The sequence below is a fragment of the Eulemur rufifrons genome, chromosome 20, assembly GCF_041146395.1.
Source record: "Eulemur rufifrons isolate Redbay chromosome 20, OSU_ERuf_1, whole genome shotgun sequence".
Taxonomy (NCBI): Eukaryota; Metazoa; Chordata; class Mammalia; order Primates; family Lemuridae; genus Eulemur; species Eulemur rufifrons.
The window spans coordinates 35,631,540-35,658,193 of NC_091002.1; the positions used below are offsets into that span (position 1 = coordinate 35,631,540).

Genomic DNA, 26,654 nt, shown 5'->3' on the forward strand with positions numbered 1-26,654 from the left:
AAGGTACTGGATAAGAAAAACTAAAGATTGCATAAGGCCATGACTTCTCCATTCAAAGCCTGTGCACTTCTCAAGGTGACTTGCTGGTGAGTCGCTCAAAACCTCAGTCTACATGGATTAATGCAGCAATGAAAAAAGAGTACTTACTATCTCTTGGGCTAATAATCCAATAAAGGATATCTTTCAAACTTTAATACTTCTTCACAGAAAAGATAACAATGCTTGCAAAATGCAAATGATTTCAACACACCAAAAAAAGGCAAGATCACAAGCTTCATAAACTGGTCTGTGCTTGCAAGGCAATTCATATTTCCATTTTGTAAGATCCTTATCCCTCCTTGGAAAAATCACACATCTAAAATAAATATGCACAGAAAATGGGTAGGAATTCTTGTTGTGGTGAGGGTCCATTCTTTTTTCTAGAAAAACAGACATGGTCTAGAAGTGCATTTCTAAAATGCATTTTTACCTGCCTTAACAGGAAAGGCACTTTTTTTCTCTAGATGAGCACTCCCCCTTGTGGGCACTTCCTGACTCACCTCTTTGGAAAGGTTGGTCAAGATTCTGGGCTGTTTATAAGATAATTTCCCAACATTAATTTCCCTCACTTACTTATATATTATCTTAAATCTTTACAATATTGACGAAGCACAATAATATTATTTAGTAATATTTCAGATAACCTGTCCTTATTCTTTCACTATTTCCTCAGATACAAGCTTATTATTAAAACTTAAGTATAATTTTTGGACAAATGTATGTTTGAAGAACTTAAATAATAGATTTCAAACTTATCTTGAAAGACCACAGGACATGCCAGTAAAGAAAATAACATGTTTTTCTACTTCAAAATCAATATTAGAATCATCAATTATAGATGTTTAAATTAGTAATGTTAACTGATTTAAAGTACTATTTCTAGGGACCGTGATAATGCTAATATAACAAAATACTTATGCTTCCATGAGCCCACATAAATATGATAAAATAACCACAAACACCAATTTCAAAATGGAAAATGTGCAAAGTAGGTAATTCAATAAGCACTTATTAATTAACTATCATATGTGCTAAGTAGAATAAAGAAATCTGTTCTGATCTGGGTGGCAGTTGAGCTGGCCCTTAAAGGAAGACTTAGATTAGAATTTCAGGAGGCAGAAATAATTAATAATAGAATATCAGTAGCTGATATTCTATTATTATTTATTCCATGAAGGGACAGAGACATGAGCAAAAACGTAGAATTTAGAACTTTCAGCAAATTCATGAAAAACTGAATACACAAGTATATTTGGTGACGAAAAAAATATTATTCCAGAAGGAAAATAATGGAAAAGTAGCTTGGGGCCAGGTTTCAAGACTGTTTTTAAAGTCAGGCTAAAATGTTTGGGTTTTATTCTACAGATAGTAAAGATTCTAGGCCGGGCGCGGTGGCTCACGCCTGTAATCCTAGCACTCTGGGAGGCCGAGGTGGGCGGATCGTTTGAGCTCAGGAGTTCGAGACCAGCCTGAGCAAGAGCGAGACCCCATCTCTACTAAAAATAGAAAGAAATTATATGGACAGCTAAAAATATATATAGAAAAAATTAGCCGGGCATGGTGGTGCATGCCTGTAGTCCCAGCTACTCGGGAGGCTGAGACAGGAGGATCGCTTGAGCTCAGGAGTTTGAGGTTGCTGTGAGCTAGGCTAACGCTACGGCACTCACTCTAGCCTGGGCAACAGAGTGAGACTCTGTCTCATAAAAAAAAAAAAAAAAAAAAGATTCTATTAAAATTTCTCCCAGAAGAATGACAAAACTAATCTAGGTATTTTTAGGGAAATGTACCTTGACATAGTACACAGAATTAAAGAGGAATAGAGCAAGACTAAAAGCAGAGAAGCCAACTGTGAAGATACTGCAATAGTACACCCATCAAGGGCAAAACGATAAGGACACAATGGTAGTAAATCTCCCAAACAGAAGAGAAAAATGAGCAGTGCACATTATTCAGTTAACAAATATTTATTGAGCACTTATTATATGCCAAGCTGAGAAACTTTGGTGAATAAGACAAATATAATCCCTATCCTCCCAGAACCTGTATTCTACTGGAAGAGAAAGACATCAAATGACCACACTAATACTGACATAGAGACAATTGGAGCAGCACAATAGCCGAATGTGAGACAGGAAGGAGGGAGAGAGGCAACATTCCTTGGATCTGGAATCACAGGCACAAAAGTCTTGACATAGGATGATCCTGACAAATAATCTGACCCACAGTGAGAATGAGAGGGCACAAGATTAGGAAGAAAGACAGGCAAAACTGCTCCTATAGGTCCTATGGGCCCCATTAAGGAACCGATACTTTACTCTTACGTGCAATTGGAAGTGATCAAAGAGTTTAAGCTGAACCGTGACAAAATCAAACTGTACTTTTAAATGACCCCATGAATGCTGGGTGGAGAACTGTCTGGAAGGAGCAGAAGTGGTTGTGGGCAGATGGCTTAGAATGCTATTGCAGTCATCCAGGAGACAGTTTTGGACTGTGATTTTAGACTTGCTGATTTAGGGGATGATGGGTCAAACAAGTGAAAAAGTGTGTAATAAGCAGGGGAATATAGGCAACTGGAACAAGTTGAGACATAAAAAAGAGAGTGGCAATATAAATTTAGATTCATCCATTCAAACAAAGTTTCATCGAATGGTTGCTAATGTGTCAGGTGTTCTGCTAGGCAGGGGGAGCACAAAGAGCAAGTGGCCTGACTTGAGAAGATTGGCTGCCTGGTGAAGACTTGACCTGTGAATAATGAAAATGACCTAGAGACAAATCCTGGAGCAAGGAGAAAGAGCTGCAACTCCAAGAATGGAGTCCTACTCTACTCAGAGGAGAGCTGAATAAGTGATATTGGACATAAAGTTATTAATTAAATTCAATCATATAATTCCTGATTCTTCAATGGTTACTAAGTGGGTGGTTGTCTAATATGTCATTGTTACATATCAGGAAGAAAAAAGCAATAATCTCAAATGCTGGCCCAATAGCTGACCCATCCCCGCAGATTTTGCTTTGGTATGTTTAGAGCAAAGCCTAAGAATCTGTAGTTTACAAAGTCCCCAGATGAACCTAATGGTCAGCCATTAGAATAAAGAATCCCTTAATGCTGTGGTCCCCAACTCCTGGGCCACAGACTGGTATCAGTCATTGGCCTGTTAGGAACCAGGCCACACAGCAGGAGGTAAGCAGCAGTCGAGCAAATGAAGCTGCATCTGTATTTACAGCCGCTCCCCATCACTCACATCACCTCATAAGCTCCACCTCCTGTCAGATCAGCAGTGGCATTAGATTCTCATAAGAGTGCGAACCCTACTGTAAACTGGGCATGTGAGAGATCTAGGTTGAGCGCTCCTTATGAGAATCTAGTGCCTGATGATCTGAGGTGGTGCTGAGGCAGTGATGCTAATGCTGGGGAGTGGCTCTAAATACAGATTATCATTAGCAAAGAGGTTTAACTGCACAATAAATGTAATGCAACTGAGTCATCCTGAGACCATCCCCCCCACCCCCAGTCGGTGGAAAAATTGTCTTCCATGAAACCGATTCCTGGTGCCAAAAAAGTTGGGGACCACTGCCCTAATGAGAGAACCCAGAGAGTTTAGACAAATACATTGCCAATGAAAATGTATGTGAGAATCATCAAGCTGAAGAGGACCACTGTAATTATATGGTTCATCACACTGACGTTACTGCTGACTTTACTGCCGAGTAAACTAAAGCCCAAAGAGGTTCCATGTTTGCCGAAAGTCTCCAGGCTAGTTAATGGCAGATCTAGATAGAATTCTTGGTCCACCATACACCATTTCTCACCCTACCCTATTGTCTCCACTCAAGTAATCTCAGCCTCGGGTCTTGAATTTCAACTAGCTCCTGTCATTGGACTATTTAACAAAATCCTTCTAGGCTGATTAGAGAACAGGTGGCCCAATCAAGCCTTTACAAACTTACAGATAGTTTTCCTTCAACCTAATTAAGCACTAGGTCCTTCTGATATTAAAATATCCTTGTAATTGACGAGTGTGTGTGTGTGTGTGTGTGTGTGTACACACAGATCTGTCTTTTTATGTATTGGTTTATATTGCTGGCCTTATTAACTACACATGTATCACCATCACCATGTCTGTGATAGGTCAACTCTGATCATTAGTGCATAGTGGTATCATATGATACATATGAAGACATATTTAACAGTTCTGACTTAGAATATGGTGTTCTTAATACTACAGTCTGGGCCAATTCCCAGATAGAAAGACTTCTATCTGCAGTCCTAGTGAGATTCCATTCACTGGAGTTATTTCCTGGTAAGAAAGCTACAATATGGTGATTTCTACATTATATACAAGATCAGCTGGGACTATTCTAATGATAATGAAGGAATGTTAGTTTTTTTTTTTTTACTTCCATTGATTCTGTTAAGTACTAAAAATTAAAAGAGATTCTATATAGCTGTTAAATAATCAAAACTGAGGGAGGATTTATAAGACTGATAATATCTAATGTCAACTTAGAAAAAATATCTTAGACAACCACAGACTACTTCCATTACAAAAACAGCAGTTAAGATTTGTTATCCTCAATTTTATCTTACTTATAACTTTAAGACTCCGTGTAGATTTAAGGTATAGCACGGTATGAACTTAAGGAAGACTTGGGAAGAAATTCAACTACTAGGTACTGAAATTTTTAATATGAGAACTTAGAAGCTTTTCCTGAAACAGGAAAAAAAAATGCTGCAACTGTCCAGCCATCAATAGTTCAAAGTTCTAGATTCAGATAACGAACTGATAAAAAGTACTGCAAACCACAGACATTTAAAGAATCCCCATCAAGTTATACTGAAAAGAAATGCTGATCATCAGACTCCATAACCTACACAAATGCATGAGCTGGTGGTGATCTAATGATACATTTAATTACATTATTAACCTATCTACTGATTTACATATACAATCTACAGGCTCACCCAGTAATCAAGACAGTCTTAGATGTGGCAAATGTAATTTTTAATATATAATTAATAGCTACAATTCAAAGAAATAATTTCAAACAGAAGATAATCACTTTAGAGGGTGAATTTTTAGTTTTATGAAAAAACTTAAATATGTAAAGTATACTTCTTTATATTAAAGAGAAGTTAAAGTTATATAAGACAGAAGTCAAACTTCTGTTTACTCAAATATTCACGTACTAACCATCTTCTTGAGAAATACAACAAAATTCCAGACCAAGCAAAGTGAATTTCTAGAGAAGACTAATTATTTCTTTCCCTATACACATAATGCACAGACATGTACACAAATACAAATGGAACAATCTGAGGAAAACATGTTGTTTTTTGTGCATTTATTTTCTTTGATCTTAGCCCACCTCTCACCCAAAAAATACAGTGATTTAGTATGATACAGTTAAGCGTTTACATAATAATTTCAAGATGGTGGATAAAAGGGAAAAATGTTACCCACAATATACTTCAAAAGAATAGAATATATTTATATGTAGCACACAAAGCAAGGCCCAACATTTCCTTTCTGAAACATGTGGCCAATTTGATGTCCCTATGTGGTGGCTAAAGAACACAAAATTAAAAGTTGTAGCATCTCTTTAGAGTGGTTTTGAACACACAACATTAAATAAGAGCACCAAAAGCATTGCAAAATTTTCTAAACTTGTTTATTGGAAATTGAAGAATGAAAGATATTCACACAATAGAAAATGTCTGATTAACTTTCATTTCACTATCCTATACAAGTACTACTTTACCTAAAAACCAATGAAATTAATTAAAAACTTAAATAACTCAGTAAAAGTGGTAGGAGGAGGTAAAGAATTACTGTGTACATTCAACTGTAAAATCTGTTATTAAAGAAAAAGAGATGGAAACTATTTCAACAATATGCTTGTGAAAAATGAAGAGGGAAAAAAAGGCTTGAAACATCAAAAATGTTGAGATCAAACAATACCCCCAAACTCTTTTAATACCCTAAGAGTCCCTTCCAGTCATATCCAGTGCTGGCTGTTTGAAACTGATATTTACGAAAACTAGATTATGGTGTGCATTGAGTCTGTTTGTTTTCCCAATGTGAGGGTCCCCTCTTTTAGCAAGCAACTCTCAGTCATGTAGCAACTGAGTCAGTCCTGTGGCATAAGCCAAATACAGCAATTGGCCAATGAATTAACCACTTCATTGCAAAAGAAAGGTTTCCTCTTCCAAATATGATAAAGATTAGTACCAACACAATTGCCTTTTTTCTTTTTATATCAACACCAAGCAAAAAATAAATTTAATATAGCTAATCACTTCATCACATATACCACAAGAACTTATTGATGAGTATTCTGATGAGAGGCCATGGCAGTTTTGTCAGGGGAGATCCAGATGCCAATTTGCAGAAATTACAGAAGACAGAGGAACGTGCTGAACTGCACCATGAATATATGATCATCTAAATTAAGAATGAAGGAAACCACAGGATAAACAGTCTAGGTTCTTTGACAGAAACACAGTTCTCACTTTGCCTGATAAACACAAATTTCAGTTAGCACAATTTACTTAAATAATATCAGTTCCCCCAAAAACATGGTTCATATTTCAGTTACTATGGTCTATTAACTGTAACTGCATAAAGTACAAATTTCACTGCTAGCTCTTCAGTTCAAAAACTACTATAAACATCAGGTGCACATAATGATCAGTGACAAATCATGTTATTTCTTTCAAAGTCTCTCAGGGATGTGTCACTGTGCACAAACAGCAAAGTATGTGGCTATGTTGCCTCTTTGTCTACAAGTGATGAATCTACATGACATTTTATAAAAATTGATCACCAAAAGAAGGAACTGGCCAAACAAAGATCAAAGTGAAGCAAATGAAAAGTGATAATGCTGGAAGTAAAATTCAAATGAAAGATAAATGAAGTTACAGAAAAAATAGGTGACCATGGGGAATGCCTGACACTACCATCATTCAAGACTCTAGATATAAAAACAAAAGAACTTAGTGAAGATGACCTTATGAAATAATGGAGTTGTGACAAACAGGATGAAGATGCCCCAGAGGAAGTGACACTGGCAAAAATTTCATGCTAAATAAACACTAGGAGCTATTTGACAACACTGAAAGAGCAAAGGGATAAAATATTGACAGCTGATCCAAAATTAGAAAGGAGTATGAAAATTAACCATGACATAGAAAAGATGCTCACTCCATATTATGTTATATGTAGAGAAGAAGGCAAGCACTGTTCAAACTTCCTAAAGTATTTGACAAAAAAATAAAATACTTTAGGTTTCTAACGCTTTAAATTAGTGTACTAAATAAATAATTAGTTTTACTTACTTTTTTCTCTGTTTCACTATATATTTATAACCAATAGTAAAAGAGTTTTTAATGTTTTGACAAAAATGTTTAAAGGTCATAGAACAAGGAAAATTTTTGCTATTAAGACTACTCGGCATGGTTTCAGCTCACATGGTCATTTTACAGTCCAACACTACCATGCAAAGTATGGACTGCCTGTACACCATGAGGTAAAGAAAGAGATAAAAGAAAAATCCCTAAGTGTTGGGTCTACCCAAAGAGTGGAGTAGGACAAAAGTTAAGAACTACTATTTTTATGTTACAATATTACAGCTAAATATTAATCTTTTCCTTCTCCAACATATCTTTCATCTATGTCACAAAAAACGAGCAAGGATGAAACAGAGATGCCAATTACCAAGAGTGGAAAATTACGAAAAATTTATATTCCTCACTGTTAATACTATATCTTAAAATCTATACATCCTGAAAGTAGAGACAAAAATGTGTCTTTATTCACTTTATGTATAGACTAGCTATTTAACTCAATATTATTTTGTAGTAGTAACAAAGGATATGTTAATTGTAGGGAGGGAGACGATAAAAACCTATCTCCATTAATGCAACAGACTATAAATTACTACCTAATAACCACTCTCCACAGCTCCTCTGAGAATAAAACCACTATTTTATTGGGAAGACAATGTGTCCAGCCTCAAGTCATGAGCTATGAAATAGTAATTATGACAATTCACACAGTTTCCTAGGTAGGCTCCTTTGCAGCCAGGAATAGTCATGTGACCAAATTGTACCACATCTCAACTACTCTGGAAAAATAACTGAGGAGAACTTTGTTAAGTGACAGTCAGAAAAATTTTGTAGCCCAGATTAAAAAAAGAACAGATACATCTGGCACTAGTCTCACCCTCCACCATCCCACCTTACTCTCACCTTGAATGCAAATGTAACATCTAAAATCGCAGAATCCATATCACATCCATGAGGCAAAAGGCATTCCAGGGATTATCCATTCTTATTTTAAACTAATCAAATGTAAATATAAATGGAAAGAGCTCAGTACTATTTTTTGAATGAAAAAATAAAGCACTTGAATAAGATCAGCTGAACACATTCGCTATGAGACATAGTGATATTTCTATATGTAAAAATCCTAAACTGATGTCCACAAAAAAGACATGTATAATAATTTCATAGCAGCTTTACTCATAATAAAAAACTGGAAATAAACCAAATGTCCATCAAAAGGGGAATGGATAAATAAATTACAGTATATTCATGTTAGAGAGGATTAGCAATAAAAAAGAATGAACCAATGATACCAATGTCTCAACAAACTTTTTGTGAAAAAAGCCAAACAGAAAAGAGTACATTTTGTATGATTCCATATATATAAATTTCAGAACAAGACAAAGCACTAAAAAAGCAGTACAGTGGTTGCCTATAGACATTGGGATTGACAGGAAGCACAAAAGAACTGGAAATGTTCTATACTTTGATAGATATACATATTACATGTGTGTATAGGTTTGTAAAAACTGATTCAATCATTTACTGTATTCAAATTTGTTGCAATTTTTTGAAAGAACAAAAACTCCTAAATTTGTTCACCCAGACATCACACGGGATGCAGAAACCCAAGTAACAGAACCATGTTAGTATTCACCTTCATCAAGATCTACTTGTTAATTTGTTCATTTGCCTCCTAAATTCATACTCTTCTATGGCAGAAAAATAAAAAGGTTGGGACCAAATTGTTTGATTAATGGTTCCAGGTGGCAATATACTGAGAAAATATCTATCACTATGAAAGATGATTTATTATGCACTTACATACAGGTAAACCATATAAAACTATGACAGAAAGCATAAACCAGCATGTAAGCCATTATAGAAGAACTAATCAATAAAAAATATTGATGAGATGCTAAGATAACATCAAATGACCATATGACCATCATGATCTGTGTGCTAATGAACCCCAAACTATAGGGTGAGCAAGAATGCTACGGTTCTTTTCTTTCTAACCCCAGGAAACGCTTAAGGAAAGCCACACATGGACTCATGATGGCACACTAATACATGAAATGCAAACAAAAAATGTATCAGAACAAGGAACAGAGACATGTAATTAGAGTACATTTAAAAACCTATATGCATCCAGCATATATGTTTCCTTATACTTACACTATACTGTCTAAACAACCATGTTAAGAAGCCAAGTTAAGAATCACTATCTAGATCTGCAAGGACCAAAACAGCAGACATAAGCCATATGTAACTATTAAGAAATTAAAACAAGGCACGGGCAAATGAGTAGTTGAATTTTTTTTAAGAGACAGGGCCTCACACTCTCACCCAGGTCGGAGTTCAGATGACACGATCATAGTTCACTTTAAGCTCAAACTTCTAGGCTCAAGTAATCTTCCCATCTCAGCCTCCCTTGTAGCTAAGACTACAGGAGTGCCCCACCACACACAGCTAATTTTTTAAATTGTTTTTTTTCTAGAAACGGGATTTCACTATGTTGCTTGGGCTGGTCTCAAACTCCTGGCCTCAAGGAAACCTCCTGCCTCAGCCTTCCAAAGCGCTGGAATTATAGGCATGAGCCACCGTGCCCAGCCCCCTGAATTTTTAACTTTATTAAATTTTAATTAATTTTAATTTTAAAACATATTCATCTATTAGCAAGTGCTAAGTAAATCTATTTTTCAATAGTAATTTTTATAAACTATAAATACAGATCAAATATTTCCAATAAAAATTTAGTGTCATAATTGAGACGTGTAAATTACAGACGGTTTCAAAGGCTTAAACCCACAAAAAGAATGTAAAATAAGTCACTAATAACTTTTTCGCTGCTTACATTTCAAAGTTATATTTTGGATTCACTGATTTAAATAAAACATACTATTAAAATTAATTTCAGGACAAGATCATGGACTAGAAGCAGCCTACACAAACCACTCTCAAGGAGAGGATCAAAAGTTGCAAGCAGATGCCCCATCTAGTGATGGACCCTCTTGGAAAAAGCATTGTACATCATCAGAGAAGCAACAGAAAATACTCAGAGTGAAGGAGAAGGGGACAGGGAGATCAGAAGGGGTTGGGGAAATTGGAAGGTACCTGGGGGAGACCGCACACATAGGGAAGGACAAAGGAGAGAACCCCAGCGCTCCATGCTTCTACTGTGGACACTGTGGCCTGAGCTGTGAGGGGCCCCTACAACCACTGCAGGCCTCCGTACTGATCAGGGAACTGTTTGGAGACTGTGCAGTAATGTTGCACTGGAGAGCAGGCTCAGCAGAAACGCTCTGGCTTCTGTTCCCAGGTCACTGCACCTAACGCCATCCTGAGCTCTGCTTCACTGCAACCACCTCCACATTGCTCATGCTGGGCCAGAGAGGGAACAGGGGAACACATGCTCTCTCATGCCTCGTAACTGTGAGCCAAATGTCCCTGCATCTGGGGAATTTGAACGGAGAGGGCATGGAAACCACTTAAGAGGTCCCAGGGTAACAGTCTCAGCAGGATGTGCATGTGGAGACCCAGCCATCTGGCAGTCCAGCCATGGGAGCCCTGCAGGTGCATGGCAGGCCACGACCCTGCAGACTCATGTGCCATGCCAGGCAACACCATACCTATGATCCCACACTCCGTCATGGACCCACTAGCCACAGGCTGTCCCCCACTGCATGCCACAATGATACCTAGACCTGGATGGAGCAAACACCTGCAACCCTGACACCCACTGCCTCTCCCAGCAGCCAATGCCACCACCACAAAGAGACCCAGGCAGAGCAATCTCCCACAGTGCCTGCCTCTGTGGAGTGAGACTCACCCAGCTCCTTTGCCCAAGCTTCCAACAGTGGCCTGGGGACTAACCCACCACTCCACACAAAGATCCCCCAGCACTGGCTTGGACTGTGACAACCACAAGGGAACGGGACAACACAGAACACCTACAATACAGGATTTCAATGCATCTGCCCATCTCCTGCCAGATAAATATTCTGGAATCAGACACAAATGTACCATCTAGGGACCACTTCTTCTTTCCAGCGAAAGAGAACAGGTGTGCCACAACCCTACCTGCCCTGAACTGAGGGAAAAGGTTTCAGATGAGAAGAAACCCGCAAAAGAACTCTGGCAACATGAAAAAACAAGCGACTTTGACACCCCCAAATGATCACAATAGACCTATAGCAGCAAACCCCAACCAAAAGGAAATTGTCCAAACATCAGAAAGAGAACTCAGAGTATCGATGGCAAATAAGATGAATACGATTGAAGAGAAAGTTGAAAACCAACACAGAGAAGCCAAAAAAAATTTGAGAACATCAATGAAAAAAATGAAAAAATTGCTAAAGAGACAGATGACATAAGAAAGGGTGTAAGAGAACTTAAAGAAATGAAAGAGTCATTTAGGGAATTTCAGAATCACCAGTATTAAAAAGTCAAAAAACAATAGATGCTGGCATGGATGCAGAAAGAAAGGAAAGCTTATACACTGTTAGTGGGACTGCAAACTAGTATAACCTCTATGGAAAATAGTACTGAAATTCCTCAAAGAGCTAAAAGTAGATCTACCATTCAATCTGGCAATCCCACTACTGCATATCTATCCAATGGAAAAGAAATCATTTTATCAAAAAGACACCTGTATAAAAATGTTTACCGCAGCACAATTCACAATTGCAAAGATGTGGAATCAACCTAAGTGCCCATCAATTCTTGAGTGGATAAAGAAAATGTGGTGTATATATACCATGAAGTACTACTCATCCCTAAAAAGGAATGAAATAATGTCCTTTGCAGCAACCTGGATGGAACTGGAGACCATTATCCTAAGTGAAGTATCTCCAGAATGGAAAAACAAACAACACATGTGGGAGCTAAACTCACTAGTAAGTGGGAGCTAAACAATGGCTACAAACGGGCACAGAAAGAAGGACATTGGAAACTAAGAAGTGGGGAGGAAAAGAGGGGAATCGGGAATTGTACCCTACTAGGTACAATGAACACTATCCCCGTGGTAGACACACTGAAAGCCCTGACTTTAGCATTTTACAGTGCATCCATGTAATAAAAACATTTTTACCCCATTAATATTTTAAAATAATAATTTAAAAAAAATTAATTTAACTTGTTTCTTCTTACTTTTTTTTAAATATAGCAACTGAAAAACTTTAAAGTAGATATGTGGCATGCATTAGATTTCTGTTGGATCATACTGTTCTAAAGCTTATATATAAAAATGCAGGTTAGAGATATCATTATGATACATTAATTATTTAATATTTCAAACATCTCCTGACCTTTTCACTTGATTGTCTTCTTTTCTTTAGTTGAATGAAATCTGTTTCCACCCTTTCTGCCAGTTCTAGTTTCCTCTTGTTTCTTTTAAATGCAGCTAAACTGAATCCTATAAAAGAAATATTTAAAATAACATTTGAGAAATATTACGATAACATAGCAAATGAGATATCCTGAAGAGCCTTCCCAGAACAAAATCTTTAAGAATGTTAAATTAAGGGTTTAAAAAGTCTTTTCAATGTGCACTGAGGTAGTAGGAGAATAAGAGCAATAACCTAAGGTATAAAAATTAAGAAAAAGATCAAACTCAGAGAAACAAATGAGTCCTGAAGGTGGACACTACCTAAGGACATCTGTTGATGCATGCCACCTCCAAATGTGATTTTGAAAGTCTCTGTGCACAAGAGACAAGAGATGAAATGTGGGGACAATTCAGCATGAGAAAACATATTGGAGATTATACACAAAAAAAGGAGGGAACCTCAAAGGTTGATATACCCAGTGAAAGGAAAAAAGAAAAAGCCGCCATTCACAAAGAAAAACAAACTTGCAAGTCTCAGCCTTAGCTCCAGATATAAAAGAGGAAAAGTCTCCCTAGTAAATTCATGATTAAGGAAGGTATTTGGACAGGCTGAGAGGAGAATTTGTATTACCTGTGAGATCTAGGGGAAAAAAGTGATTACACTGTGGCAGTGCCTCCAAAGGCCTCCAAACTTACATGCAAATACTCCTAGAAAAACACGCACGCCTTAACTTACCCAGACCTCACAGAATTTCCATGTTTCAATTAACATGTGCCCATAGTTTAAAAAAAATTCACAAAATATTACCAAGAATATATAAAAGAATAGAATTCAACCAAATATCAGAAAACATAATCTGACCTGCAAAAAGACCTCAATACTAGAATAATCAGATACAGAATATAAGACATGTTCATGCTCAAAGCAACAAAAGAAAGTTATAAAAATATGACTAAGGAGCAAAGGATGATAAAATGACTAGACAGACCTGAAAAACAAATAGAGCTCCAATTAATCAATAAATAATCAAAAATTTTAAACTTGATATACAGTTTTTAATAGCCAAACTTAGCTGACAAGAGAAATTTGACCTGGAATACAATACTGAAGAACTTCCTGAAGTATTCTGATAATGGCAGACTAACTTATTCAGAGTAGTTCTCCCACTGAATATAACTAAAAATGTTGGATCGAACATTAAAAATACCACCTTAAAAGCACAAAAATCTTACAAGGAGTACCAAGCTAAATTCTGGGGTAAACTGAGGACTAAAGGTATTGTTACACTAGGAGCATTTGCCAACACTAGCATACATGTGTTTGGTTTAATGGCATCAAGGAGAGACATAAGTAAAGCCCAGAACCCATTAAAGGTGGAGAGTTTTATAGTAGATGCTCCCCACAACAAGCTGAGAATTTAAAGGGCTAACACCCTGACAGTCAGGCTGATTCAGAACTAAGTCCATTCCTCCTTCTATATCAATAACAAGTACATGCAGGCAATGTTGCCGTAGATCACTGCAGAGTAAGAGAGGATTAGGAGGAAGAGGAAGAAGAAACGATTGGAAAGAGAAAAAAATATCTCTCTGAGAAGTTTTTGGTCTCACTGGTGCCTTGCAAAGATTTGCATACACATACACTGTAGAGTCCTAGAAGGAAAATAAAGAGAGAAGTGGAAGAGAGCTAATTTGAAGAAATAATGGCTGAAAACTTCTCAAATCTGATGAAAGACATGAAATATAAACATTCAACAAGTTCAACATACTCCAAGTTGGAAACCTCAAAGACCTATACCAATGTACATTGTAATCAAACTGTCAGAGGCCAACGACAAAAAGAGTATCTTGAAAGCAGATCATTACACACTAAAGATCCCCAATAAGATTATAAGCAGATTTCTTATCAGAAACTGAAGAGGCCAGTGGCAATGGGTTAGATATAATCAAAGCTTTGAAAGAAAAAAACTGCCAACCTAGAATCCTAGATCTGGCCAAACTCCCCTTCAAAAATGGGCAAATTAACATACTTACAGGTAAACAAAAACTAAGTTTAGTTCTACTAAACCTACCATGTAAGAAATGCTAAAGGACATCCTTCAGATTAAAAGGAAAGGTCACTAGACAGAAATCAAAGCTGTATAAATAAAGATCTCTGATAAACGTAAATTCATGGACAAATATAAAAGCTAGTATTACTGTAATTTTGGTTTCTAACTCTGCTTTTTGTTTTCTACATGATTTTAGAGACCAAAGCATTAAAAAATTATTAGTCTGTTTTTGGACGGACAATGGGTAAAGATGTAATTTTGTAACATCAATAACTAAAAGGAAATGGAGAAAGAGCTATATAAGAACTTATTTTTGCATGTAACTGAAGTTCAGCTGGTATAAATTCAATTAGAGTGTTATAATTTTAGAATGTTAAATGTAATCCCCATGCTAACCACAAAAAAATAGCAAGACAATATATGCAAAAGAAAATGAAAAGAAAACATTTCACTACCTCCCCCCTCACAAAAATACTAAATACCAAAGAACACAGAAATACAAAAAATAAGAAACAGAAAGTTATAAGACATATAGAAAATAAATTGAAAACAACAGAAGTTCCTCCTTATCAATAATTACTTAAAATATAAATGAGATAAATTCTCCAGTCAAAAGACAGAGATTGGAAAAATCTATTAAAAAGCATGAGCCAACATATTGTGCCTAGAAGAGACTTACTTTATATCAAAAGACATAAACAGGTTGAAAGAAAGGATGGGAAAAGATATTCCATGCAAATATTAAGTTACAAAAAGAGTTACAAAAGTTATAAAAAGAGAATGGGAAAGCTATATGAATATCAGACAACTACACTTTCAGTCAAAAAACTTTACAAGAAACAAGTGACAAGTTTTTTATATTAGTAGTAATAAAAGATCTAATACAAAATTTAACACTTATAAGCATTTATATACCTAATAGCAGATTCAAAAATATATGAAGCAAAAATTGACAGAATTGAAGGGAAAAATAGAAAATTCTACAATAATATTTGGAGACTCCAATGCTTCACTGTCAATAATGGATAAAACAACCTGATAGAAGATAAGTAGGGAAATAGAGGACCTAAATAACACAATAAGCCAAGGAGACATAACAAACATATATAGAACACTCTACTCAAACAATAAAATCCACATTCCAAAGTAGTGGAAAATGTCCCAAGTGTGAGTACAAATTAAATCTCAATAGATTTTAAAAGACAGATACCATACAAAGTACCTTCTCCAACCACAAAAGGATAGAGTCCGAAATCAGTCACAGAAGGAAAACTGGCAAATTCACAAATTTGTGAAAATTAAACAAAACACAGAAAGAAATAACAAAGGAAATTAGAAAATATTTAGACGCGAGTAAGAACGAATATACAACATATCAAAACTTATGAAGTGCAGCAAAAGCAAGGGAAGGGGAAATTTTATAGCTATAAAGACTTACATTAAAAAAGAAGAGGCTGGGTGCAGTGGCTCAAGCCTGTAATCCCAGCACTTTGGGAAGCCATGGCAGGAGGATCGCTTGAGGCCAGGAGTTCAAGACCAGCCTGGGCAACACAGCGAGACTCCATCTCTACAAAAAAAAAAAATTTGAAAAGAGGAGAAAAAAGATCTCAAATCAACAGCCAAACTTTATAACCTAAGGATTTAGAAAAAGAAAACAAACTAAACCCAAAGCTAGCATAGCAAAGGAAATAAAGATCAAAATCAGGTAAATAGGAAATACAAAAACAAAAGAGAAAAATCAATGAAACCAAATTAGTTCTTCAAAAAGATTAACAAAACTTAAAGGCTTTAGTTAGTTTGACCAAGAAAAAAAGAAGACAAATTACTATAATCAGAAATTAGAGTGGGAACAATAATACTGATTCTTCAGAAATAAAAAAATGTATTATAAGAGAGTATCAAATTTCTGTACACCAAGAAATTGGATAACCTGAATAAAATTAACAACATCTTAAAAACACAAAACCTATGAAGACTGCATCATGAAGAAACAGAAAATCTAAATGGATTTTCTGAGGAGATTGAATCAGTAATCAAAAATCTCCTGACCAAAAAAAAAAAAAAAAAAAAAATCCCTGGGCTTTATAGCTTCACTGAAGAATTCTACCAAAGATTTAAAGAACTAACACCAAAAATTAAAGAGGAGGAAATACTTCCTAAGTCATTTTATGAGGCCAGTATTACCCTGATACCAAAACCACACAAACACCATAAGAATAGAAAGCTATCAACCAATATCCTTTATGAAGATTGATGCAAAATTCCTCAACAAAATATTAGCAAACTGAATTGAGAAGCATGTTAAAAGGAGCATATACTATGACGACATTGTATTTCTGGAAAGCAAGGATGGTTCGACATATGAAAATCAATGTAATGCACTATCATTAACAGAAGAAGGAAGAAAAAACAGATGATCATCAATTAATACAGAAAAATCATTTTACAAAACTCAAAACCCTTTCATGATAGAAGCACTGAACAAAACTTGGAATAGACAGCAACTATTAATACTTCAACATAAAAAGCCCATATGTGAAAAGCCCATGGCTAACATCATACTCAATGGTAAAAGATTGAAACTTTTCTCTAATATCAGAACATGACACTCATCACTTCTAGCCAACATAGTACTGGAAGTCTTAGCCAGAGCAATTATGCAAGAAAAAGAAATAAAAGGTATTCAAATTAGAAAGGAAGAAGTAAAAGTATCTCTGTTCACAGATGACTCGATCTAATACTTGGAAAATTCTAAAGAATTTAGAATACACATACACATACACACACAAATTCAGCAAAGTTGTAGGATACAAAATCAACACTCAACAATCAGTTGCATTTCTATAAACTAACAATAAACAATCCAAAAAGGAAATTACGTAAGCATTCCCATTTACAATAGCATCAAAACATATAAAATGCTTATGAATGAACTAAAATCAAGAAGGCAAAAGACTTACACACAGAAAAGTACAAAATATTGCTGAAAGAAATTAAAGATGATACCAATAAATGAAAAGATATCCCATGTTCATTGATTGAAAGATTTAATATTGTTAAGATATCAACAGTACTCAAAGCCATCTACAGATTAAACATAACCCCTAACAAAATCCCAATAGTGTTTTTTTAAAGAAATAGAAAAATCAACCCTAAAATTCATATGAAATCTTAAAGGATTCTAAATAGTCAAAATAATCTTGGAAGGAAAAAAAAAAAACAAAGTTATAGGTCTCACATTTTCTGATTTCAAAACTTACTACAAAGCTATAGGAATCAAAACAGTATGGTACTGGCATGAGGACAGTCATACAGATAAATGGAATAGATTAGAGAGTTCAGAAACAAGCCTTCACATATATAGTCAAATGATTTTCAATAGGGCACCATACCACTCAAATGGAGAAAGGCCAGTCTTTTCAATAAATTGTGTTTTGAAAACTAGATAGCCACGTGGAAAAGAATGTAGTTAGACCTTTACCTTATGCTCTACACAAAAATAAACTCAAAACGGATCAAAGACCTAAATGTAAGAGCTCAAATTATAAAACTCTCAGAAGAAAACAGGGAAAATGGTTGGATGTTACACCAAAACACAGACAACAAGAGAAAAAATACATAAATCATACTATATCAAAACTCAAAACTTCTGTACCTCAAAGGACACAATTAACAGAGTAAAAAGGCAACCCATAGAACAAAATAAACCATTTGCAAAATAAACTATGATAAGTGTTAATACCCAGAACATATGAAGAACTCCTACTACTCAACGACAAAAACATACAACTTGATTAAAAAATAAGCAAAGGACTTGAATAGACATTTCTCTAAGAAAGATATAAAAATGGCAAATAAGCACATTAAAAAAATTCTCACAATCATTATGAAAATAAGATACCATCTCACACCCAATAGGGTGGCTACTATAAAAAAAGAAAAGAAAAAAAAAGAATAATCATTGATGAGGATATAGAGAAATTAGAACCCTGGTGCACTGCTGATGGGAATGTAAAATGATGCAACTACTATGGAAAATAGTATGGTTATTCCGCAAAACATTAAAAACAGGATTACAATATGATCCAGCAATTCCACTTCTGGGTACTGAAAAAAATTGAAAGCAGGGACTCAACCATATATTTGTACACCCATGTTCACAGCAGCATTATGCACAATAGCCAAAAGGTGGAAGCAACCAAGGTACTTAATCAGTGGATAACTGGATAAACAAACTGTGGTATATACATACAATGGAATATTACTCAGCCTTAAACAGAAATTCTGACACATGCTACAACATGGATGAGCATGAGATAACATGATCTCAACTTGCAGACATTATGCTAAGTGACATAGCCAGTTACAAAAGGACAAGTACTAAACAATTCCATTTATACGAAGTGCCTAGAGTAGTCAAATTCATAGGGACAGGAAGCAGAATTCATAGAGACAGAAATGGACTAGCCCAGGGGCTAGTTGGAGGAGACATGGGGAGTTACTATTTAAATGGGTAAAGTTACTATTTAAATGGGTACAAGATGAAAAGGGTTCTGGTGATGACGGTAGTGATGGTTCTACAATAACGTGAATATACTTAAAGCCACTAAACCATACCATTAGAAACGTTTAAGACGGCGAATTTTATGTTATGTGTATTTTACCATAATTTTTAAAAAACTACAAAAAGTGTACAGGAATGTTTATAGCAGCTTCATTCACAATAGCCAAAAACTAGGAACAATCTAGATGCCTTTCAATGGGTATATGGCTAAACAAACGGTGGTACAATCATACTATAGAACACTCAGGAATAGAATGAAACAAGATACCAATAAACATAATCTGGATGAATCTCCAGAGAATTATACTGAGTAAAATAAAGAACTTATCCCAAAAGGTTACACACTGTATGTGTGTACCTTTATACAACATTCTTGAAATGACAAAATTATATAAATGGAGAATACATTAGAGGATATCAGGAGTTAAAGTGTGAGGGAAGTGGGTGTGGTCACAAAAGGGCAGCATGAGAGACCTTTGCAGGGATGGAAGCATTCTGTATCTTGACTGTATCATTATCAACATCCCAGTTGTGATACTGTACTATAATGTTGTTACCACTGGGGGAAACTGGGCAAAGGGTACATGGGATTTCTCTTTTTATTATTTACTACAACTATATGTAAATTTATAATTTTCTCAAAATAAAATACTTAAAACAGCATAGCTGGACATATGACAATGTGATAATAAGACCTGATATACCACATACAGACTGTAATAAAACTCTACAATTAGAACAAATGTATTTTATAACAATCTTGTTGCCTTTCAAAGTATCCTACTCAGGGCCAGACGTGGTGGCTCCTGCCTGTAATTCTAGCACTTTGGGAGACTGAGGCGGGAGGATCGCTCAAGGTCAGGAGTTCGAGACCAGCCTGAGCAAGTGTGAGACTCCCGTCTCTACTAAAAATAGAAAGAAATTAGCTGGACAACTAAAAATATATAGAAAAAAATTAGCTGGGCATGGTGGCGCATGCCTGTAGTCCCAGCTACTCGGGAGGCTGAGGCAGAAGGATCGCTTGAGCCCAGGAGTCTGAGGTTGCTGTGAGCTAGGCTGATGCCATGGCACTCTAGCCCAGGCAACAGAGTGAGACTCTGTCTCAGGAAAAAAACAAAGTATCCTACTCAGAAGCAGAAAAAAATTCATATATATGAAGGGGGTTAAAAACCTACAGATTATGTCCCCCAAAAGGGTAATCTGAAATAAAGCATATCATTTACTAACACTAATACACAAACTAATTTTTATTGAAGATTAGAAAAGTAGCCTGATATAGGATGGTATCTGGGTTTTTTTTTAATCTATACAGCAGTTGTGATTTCTCCTTTTAAATTCACCATAGGTCAATACCATTCTTTTTTGTAAAAATTAGATTCATACATCACTGTACTTTCAAATACCTTATTTATTCAGAGAACATTTCCTCCTAGTTGATTATATAAGTCATAAGAAACCTATGGTATATGATATTTTTCTTGTTCTGAACACAAAATACTAGTGTATAGTCAAAAATATTTTTGTCATCTTGCAAAATCTAGTAATAGCCATTTTATAACACCCTTTAATGTAAATGATCTGAAGTGAAACTGGCAAACTAAACATATAAGTTTACCTTCACACCCTACTGAAACTCTACCAAAAAGAAATTTGAGGGGGAAAAAAGGTTTAAATACAGGGAATGCAAAGTAGGGATGACAATGGAAAGGGCAATATCAATCCATTTCCAGAAAATTGAAAGCAAGTAGACAAATTAAGTAGACTAATTAAGCAGAGGACGATAAACCCTAAAGTCTGGTAGAAAAGACATCACAAAGCAAACGAGTCTTTGCAAAAGTAAACTAATTCCTGCCAAAGAAACATCAGAAGAGCTTGGAATAGAAGACATTTGGTATCTCTGAAAGCCACGTTGAGACTAAAACCAAGAGAACTTAGAAGAAAGTGTCAATAAGAAACATCTAAATACACCAATTCCCTCCTCATGCTTGCAGAAAATACGAGGTTTACTCTTTGGAGAGACTGAACTAGATAGGTCCCAAATTAGTGGACATCAGGCACAGCTGGGGGCAAGTACCACGCTCTCTACTGAAAACAGAGATTTATATAGAAGTCTGAAATAGAAAAGGCGAGACCTCCAGCCCCGTTCCTTGTTCTGTAATAAGAATATTGGCTATTGCCCTGACACAACTGGGAAGATTTCTCTCTGGAGGATCCAAAAGAAAAACACACAGACTAGGTTTTGTTGGAGCAACACCTAGGAGATGTCCCAACAGAAACGCCTGATCAGGCCAGACGAGGTGGCTCATGCCTGTAATCCTAGCATTTTGGGAGGCCGAGGTAGGAGGATCACTTGAGGCCAGGAGTTCAATACCAGCCTGAGCAAGAGCAAGACTCCCTCCCACCTCCTCACCAACCCCCATATCTACAAAAAATAGAAAATTCAGCCAGGCATGGTTGGCACATACCTGTAGTCCCACCTACTCAGAAGGCTGAGGCAGGAGGATCGCTTGAGCCCAGGAATTTGAAGTTGCAGTGAGCTATGATGATGCTACCGCACTACAGCCAGGAGACAGAGCAAGACCCTGTCTCAAAAAAGCAAGCCTGATCATGCAAACCACCTTGAGATCAAGATATGCCCTCACACACAAACTTTGAAAATGGCCTTTAAAAATGACTTCATTTCCTGTAACAAAAAAACACTTATACCCCTTGAATCTATCGAATTAAAAAAAAAAAAGAAAAGAAAATGGCTTTTGGCTTTTAAGTGCCTCATGCATGAATATGAAAATAGCAGAAGGTCACAATAGATGGTTGAGAAAATTTGTCAAGATGTATCAGGGTCCAAACCAAACAAGCAAACAAAAGTAAGACACAAGAAGCAGAAACGGCAGATAAGAACAAATCACAAACCATAATATGCTAAGAAAGACAAGCAAAAATACTACATTCTTGAAAGAAGAACAGGACACTATTTTTTTAAAAAGGCATTAATCAGAGATGGATCCCTTGAAATTAAAAATATCAAAACCAAAAGTATAAATTCATCAGAGGTAGAAGGTTTAGATGGTAAAATTAAAGAAATTCCCTAGAAGGACAAAAGATAGAGATTTTTAAAAAGAAGAAAAAACAATTTTATGAAAAAGATACAGGAGATTGGAGCACAATATCCAGCATTTAAGTAATAGAAATTAGAAAAATAAAATAGAGAAAATATGAGAGAATAAATTACTCCACAAATTTTTTTTTTAATTTCCACAAAACTGAAGCACTTGAACTTGCAGACTGTGAAAGTACAAAATAAGTACTCAACATAGAGTGAAAAAAAAAACCTGCCCCAAAATGCTTCATTTAAAGACAATCCAAACATGAGAATTAAGAGCTTTCTTCCAAAATAAAAAATACACCACAAGAACTGGGAGTCTTGCATAATAGTAAGATTGGAAATCAGATGAAAAGAGAATAATGTCTTCAAAAAACCCAGGGGAAAATGATTTCCAGTCTCACACGTACCGAACAGGGAGTAAAACAAGAAAGAAAAACACATGAGATCCAGGAAACAAAGAATCTGATACCGGAAAGAGGCAAAGAAAATCCCAAGGTGAAGTGAAGTCAAGTCCAGGATGACAGCTATGCAGCAGATCTAGTAAGACTAAATTGGAAAGTGCCAGGTGGCATGTCTCCAAGAGAAAAAAATGGAACTGGCAGATGAACTGATCTATTTGCCTGATCATAACTCTAAAACAAGTTCCATTGGAAAGACTGTAAGGCAGAATTATGGAGATGAAGAAAATTTAGAACTCTCATACTCCTGATTCACTGCCACACACACATTTCTCTTCCTTCCAGCCTCCCTATATTACAACTTTCAGCTACATGAATATTCATTTAGAATATAATATTATTAAGAGCTGAGCTTTATATACTCTATATAAAATATAATCATGTTCTTTTTATACAACTTGGTTTCCTTAATTAATGAGTCTTCAGTTTTTAATTTGAATATTTAAATTATATTCACAAATTATACCGGTAAAAATAAACATTTAACTTAATTAGTGTGTTTTTAATATTTCTTTCTCATTTTATGCAAATATGTAGCTACAATTTCTTTTTAAAAACAGACATATAATACACACACATATATACATATTTATAACTTCATTTTTCACTTTTTTTCAGTCATTACATTTAATCATTATTAGACGTGAGTCTTCACAACAATTTCTAGTTAATTCATAAGGTTTCGTTATAAGAAAATATGATCATTTATTTACTCACATTCCTCTGTGTTGGGCATAAGACTTTTTCAAAATTTTTTATATTCTTTTTTTTTTAATCGGAAAGCAAAAGGCAACTTTTTTTTTGAAATTTATGTATTTTTTATTTTTTTTACAGAGGTCTATTTATTTATTTATTTTAATTTTTTTTATTTCAGGAAATCATGGGGGTACAAACATTTTGGTTACATGTTATTACTTTGCCACATCCCAACCATGATTTGAGACGTGCCCTTCCCCCCCTACAATGCTCACTGCTTCCATTAGTTGTGAGTTTACCCACCCCTAACCTCCTACCCCCTACATCCAAAGAATATTACTACTGTGTGAGCACCTTAGTGTTGATCAGTCAGTGCCAATTTGATGGTGAGTACATGTGGTACCTATTCTTCCATTCTTGTGATACCTCACTTCAGAGGATGGCTCAAGCTCCGTCCAGGAGCATATAAGAGGTACTACATCATCATTGTTTCTTATAGCTGAGTAGTACTCCATGGTATACATATACCACATTTTATTAATCCACTCATGGATTGATAGGCACTTGGGTTGTTTCCACATCTTTGCAATTGTGAATTGTGCTGCTATAAACATTTGAGTGCAGATGTCTTTTTTATAGAATGTCTTTTGTTCTTTTGGGAAGATGCCCAATAATGGGATTGCTGGATCAAATGGTGGGTCTACTTGTATCTGTTTAAGGTATCTCCATATTGCTTTCCACAGAGGTTGCACTAGTTTCCGGTCCCACCAGCAGTGTATGAGTGTTCCTGTTCGTTTGGTTTTTTCTTGTTGATTTTTTTGAGTTCTAGATAGATTCTTGTTATCAGCCCTTTATCAGATGTATAGAGAGCAAATATTTTCTCCCATTCTGTAGGTTGTCTATTGGCACTAATGATAGTTTCCTTGGCTGTAGAAAAGCTTTTTAATTTGGTGAAGTCCCATTTATTTATTTTTGTAACTAATGTGATTGCTTTGGGGGTCATCTTCATAAATTCTTTGCCTAGGCCAATGTCTGAAAGAGTCTTCCCTACATTTTTTTCTAGGATTCTTAAGGTTTCATGCCTTAAGTTTAAGTCTGTTATCCATCTAGAATTGATTTTTGTAAGAGGTGAGAGGTAGGGATCCAGTTTCAATCTTCTGCATGTATCCAGTTTTCCCAGCACCATTTATTGAAAAGAGATTCTTTTCCCCAGTGTATATTTTTGTCTGCTTTGTCAAAGATTAGATGACAATATGCAGATGGTTTCACCTCTGGATTCTCCGTCCTGTTCCAAAGGTCTATGTCTCTCTATTCTTGTGCCAGTACCATGCTGTTTTCATTACTATAGCCTTGTAGTACAGCTTGAAGTTTGGTAGACTGATACCTCCCAGTTTGTTCTTTTGGCTTAAGATTGCTTTGGCTATACGAGGTCTTCTCTGGTTCCATACAAAGTGTAGAATTATTTTTTCTAAATCTGGAAAGAATGATGCTAGCACTTTGAAGGGGACTGCATTAATTCTGTAGATCACTTTAGGTAGTATGGACATTTTAACAATGTTGATTCTACCAATCCATGAGCAAGGTAGATTTTTCCATCTGTTTATATCTTCTACGATTTCTTTTCTTAGTGTTTCGTAGTTCTCCTTTTATATGTCTCTCACATCTTTCGTTAAATATTTCCTAGATATTTAATTTTCTTTGAGGCTATTGTAAAAGGTACTGCGTTTTTGATTTGAGTTTCGGCTTGACTGTTATTGGCGTATAAGAATGCCTCTGATTTGTATGTATTAATTTTGTGTCCTGAGACTTTACTGAATCCATTTATCAATTCCAGGAGTCCCTTGACTGAATCCTTGGGGTATTCTAGATATAACAGCATATCATCAGCAAAGGGTGAGAGTTTGATCTCATCTGGCCCCATTTGGACACCCTTAATTCCCCTCTCTTATCCTATTGCTCTAGCAAGGGCTTCCTTCCACTATGTTGAACAGAAGTGGGGATAGTGGGCATCCTTGTTTGGTTCCAGATCTAAGTGGGAATGGTTTCAATTTTTCCCTTCAGAATGATATTGGCTATAAGTTTATCATATATAGCACTGAGCACCCTTCTACATAAATCTTTGTCTGTATCTCCAATGACCAGATCCTAGAAGTAGAATAAGTTTAAAGCTTTTTATCTATACTACTTAGCTATCCTCCAAAATCTCTGCCAATTTACATTTTCACCTACAATGTATTATGTTCACTTCACCAAACACTTACCAGGAGTAATATTTTTTAACTCTCTCAAAAATTAATAGGGAACAAATTTAACATGCACTCATTTTAATTTGAATTTCCCTATTAGTTATACTATTTACTTAATATTTTTCACCATTTTTCTATTGGGCTATTATTTGTATTTGTGTTTTTAATTAAGTTGAATTAAAGTAAACTTCTTCATAAATTAAAGATATATATCCCCTTGTCATATCTGTGACAGGTGTTTTTCAGTTTTAACTCCCATGAAGTCACATGTTTGTTTTTCCTTCCCTTGCACTTGTACCTGTAAAGTTTCCTCCCCTCAGCTCAAGAACAGTTAAATGTTGGCCTGTGTTTTCTTCTCTCTTTCTCTCTCTCTCTCTCTTTCTTTGGAGGGTGATATTATGATTTTATTAGGAGTAATTATTTTAAGTAATCTAAAGGTAATCTTTTAGCAGTACTTCTATAAAAGCAAGAGAAAGCAACAAAAAGACCTTAGGAATATAAAGGTCACTTAAAATCAAATAACTTTCTACGTATCTTTTAACTATTTCAATATATAAGCTTTCTTCCTTAAATATCTGTACTACGTGGGTCATAAGAGAAGAAATGTTATGCTTTTAGGTATATGTACTCATATAGCTTAATTTTTGAAAAGATTTTACTCACTTGTGGTCATGATGTTAGGAGGACAAGAGGGTATTCCATGATCTACTGCCCATCTGTAGGCTCCTTCTCCAACTAAAAAGCTAACAATAGAAAAATTATTATTTTAAAAATTCACAATGTCATCTCCTATTTATTCAATAAAGTTAATATAAGTGATATGGTAAGGAAATTGAAAAAAAAGGTT

General features: G+C 35.6%; 1 protein-coding gene across 2 annotated transcripts in view; it reads right to left on the reverse strand.

Moving 5' to 3' along the window:
* Positions 1-26,654, reverse strand: part of TASP1 (taspase 1) — a 172,613-nt gene that overhangs the window by 99,788 nt on the left and 46,171 nt on the right. The window contains exons 7-8 of one of the 2 annotated variants that reach the window (XM_069495683.1): positions 26,471-26,550; positions 12,673-12,779 (exon numbers count right to left, since the gene is read on the reverse strand). The exons of the other annotated variant lie outside the window; for it this stretch is intronic. Coding sequence (XP_069351784.1) covers positions 12,673-12,779; positions 26,471-26,550 — 187 coding nt within the window. The remainder of the gene's footprint in view (positions 1-12,672; positions 12,780-26,470; positions 26,551-26,654) is intronic. 2 annotated transcript variants of the gene reach the window in all.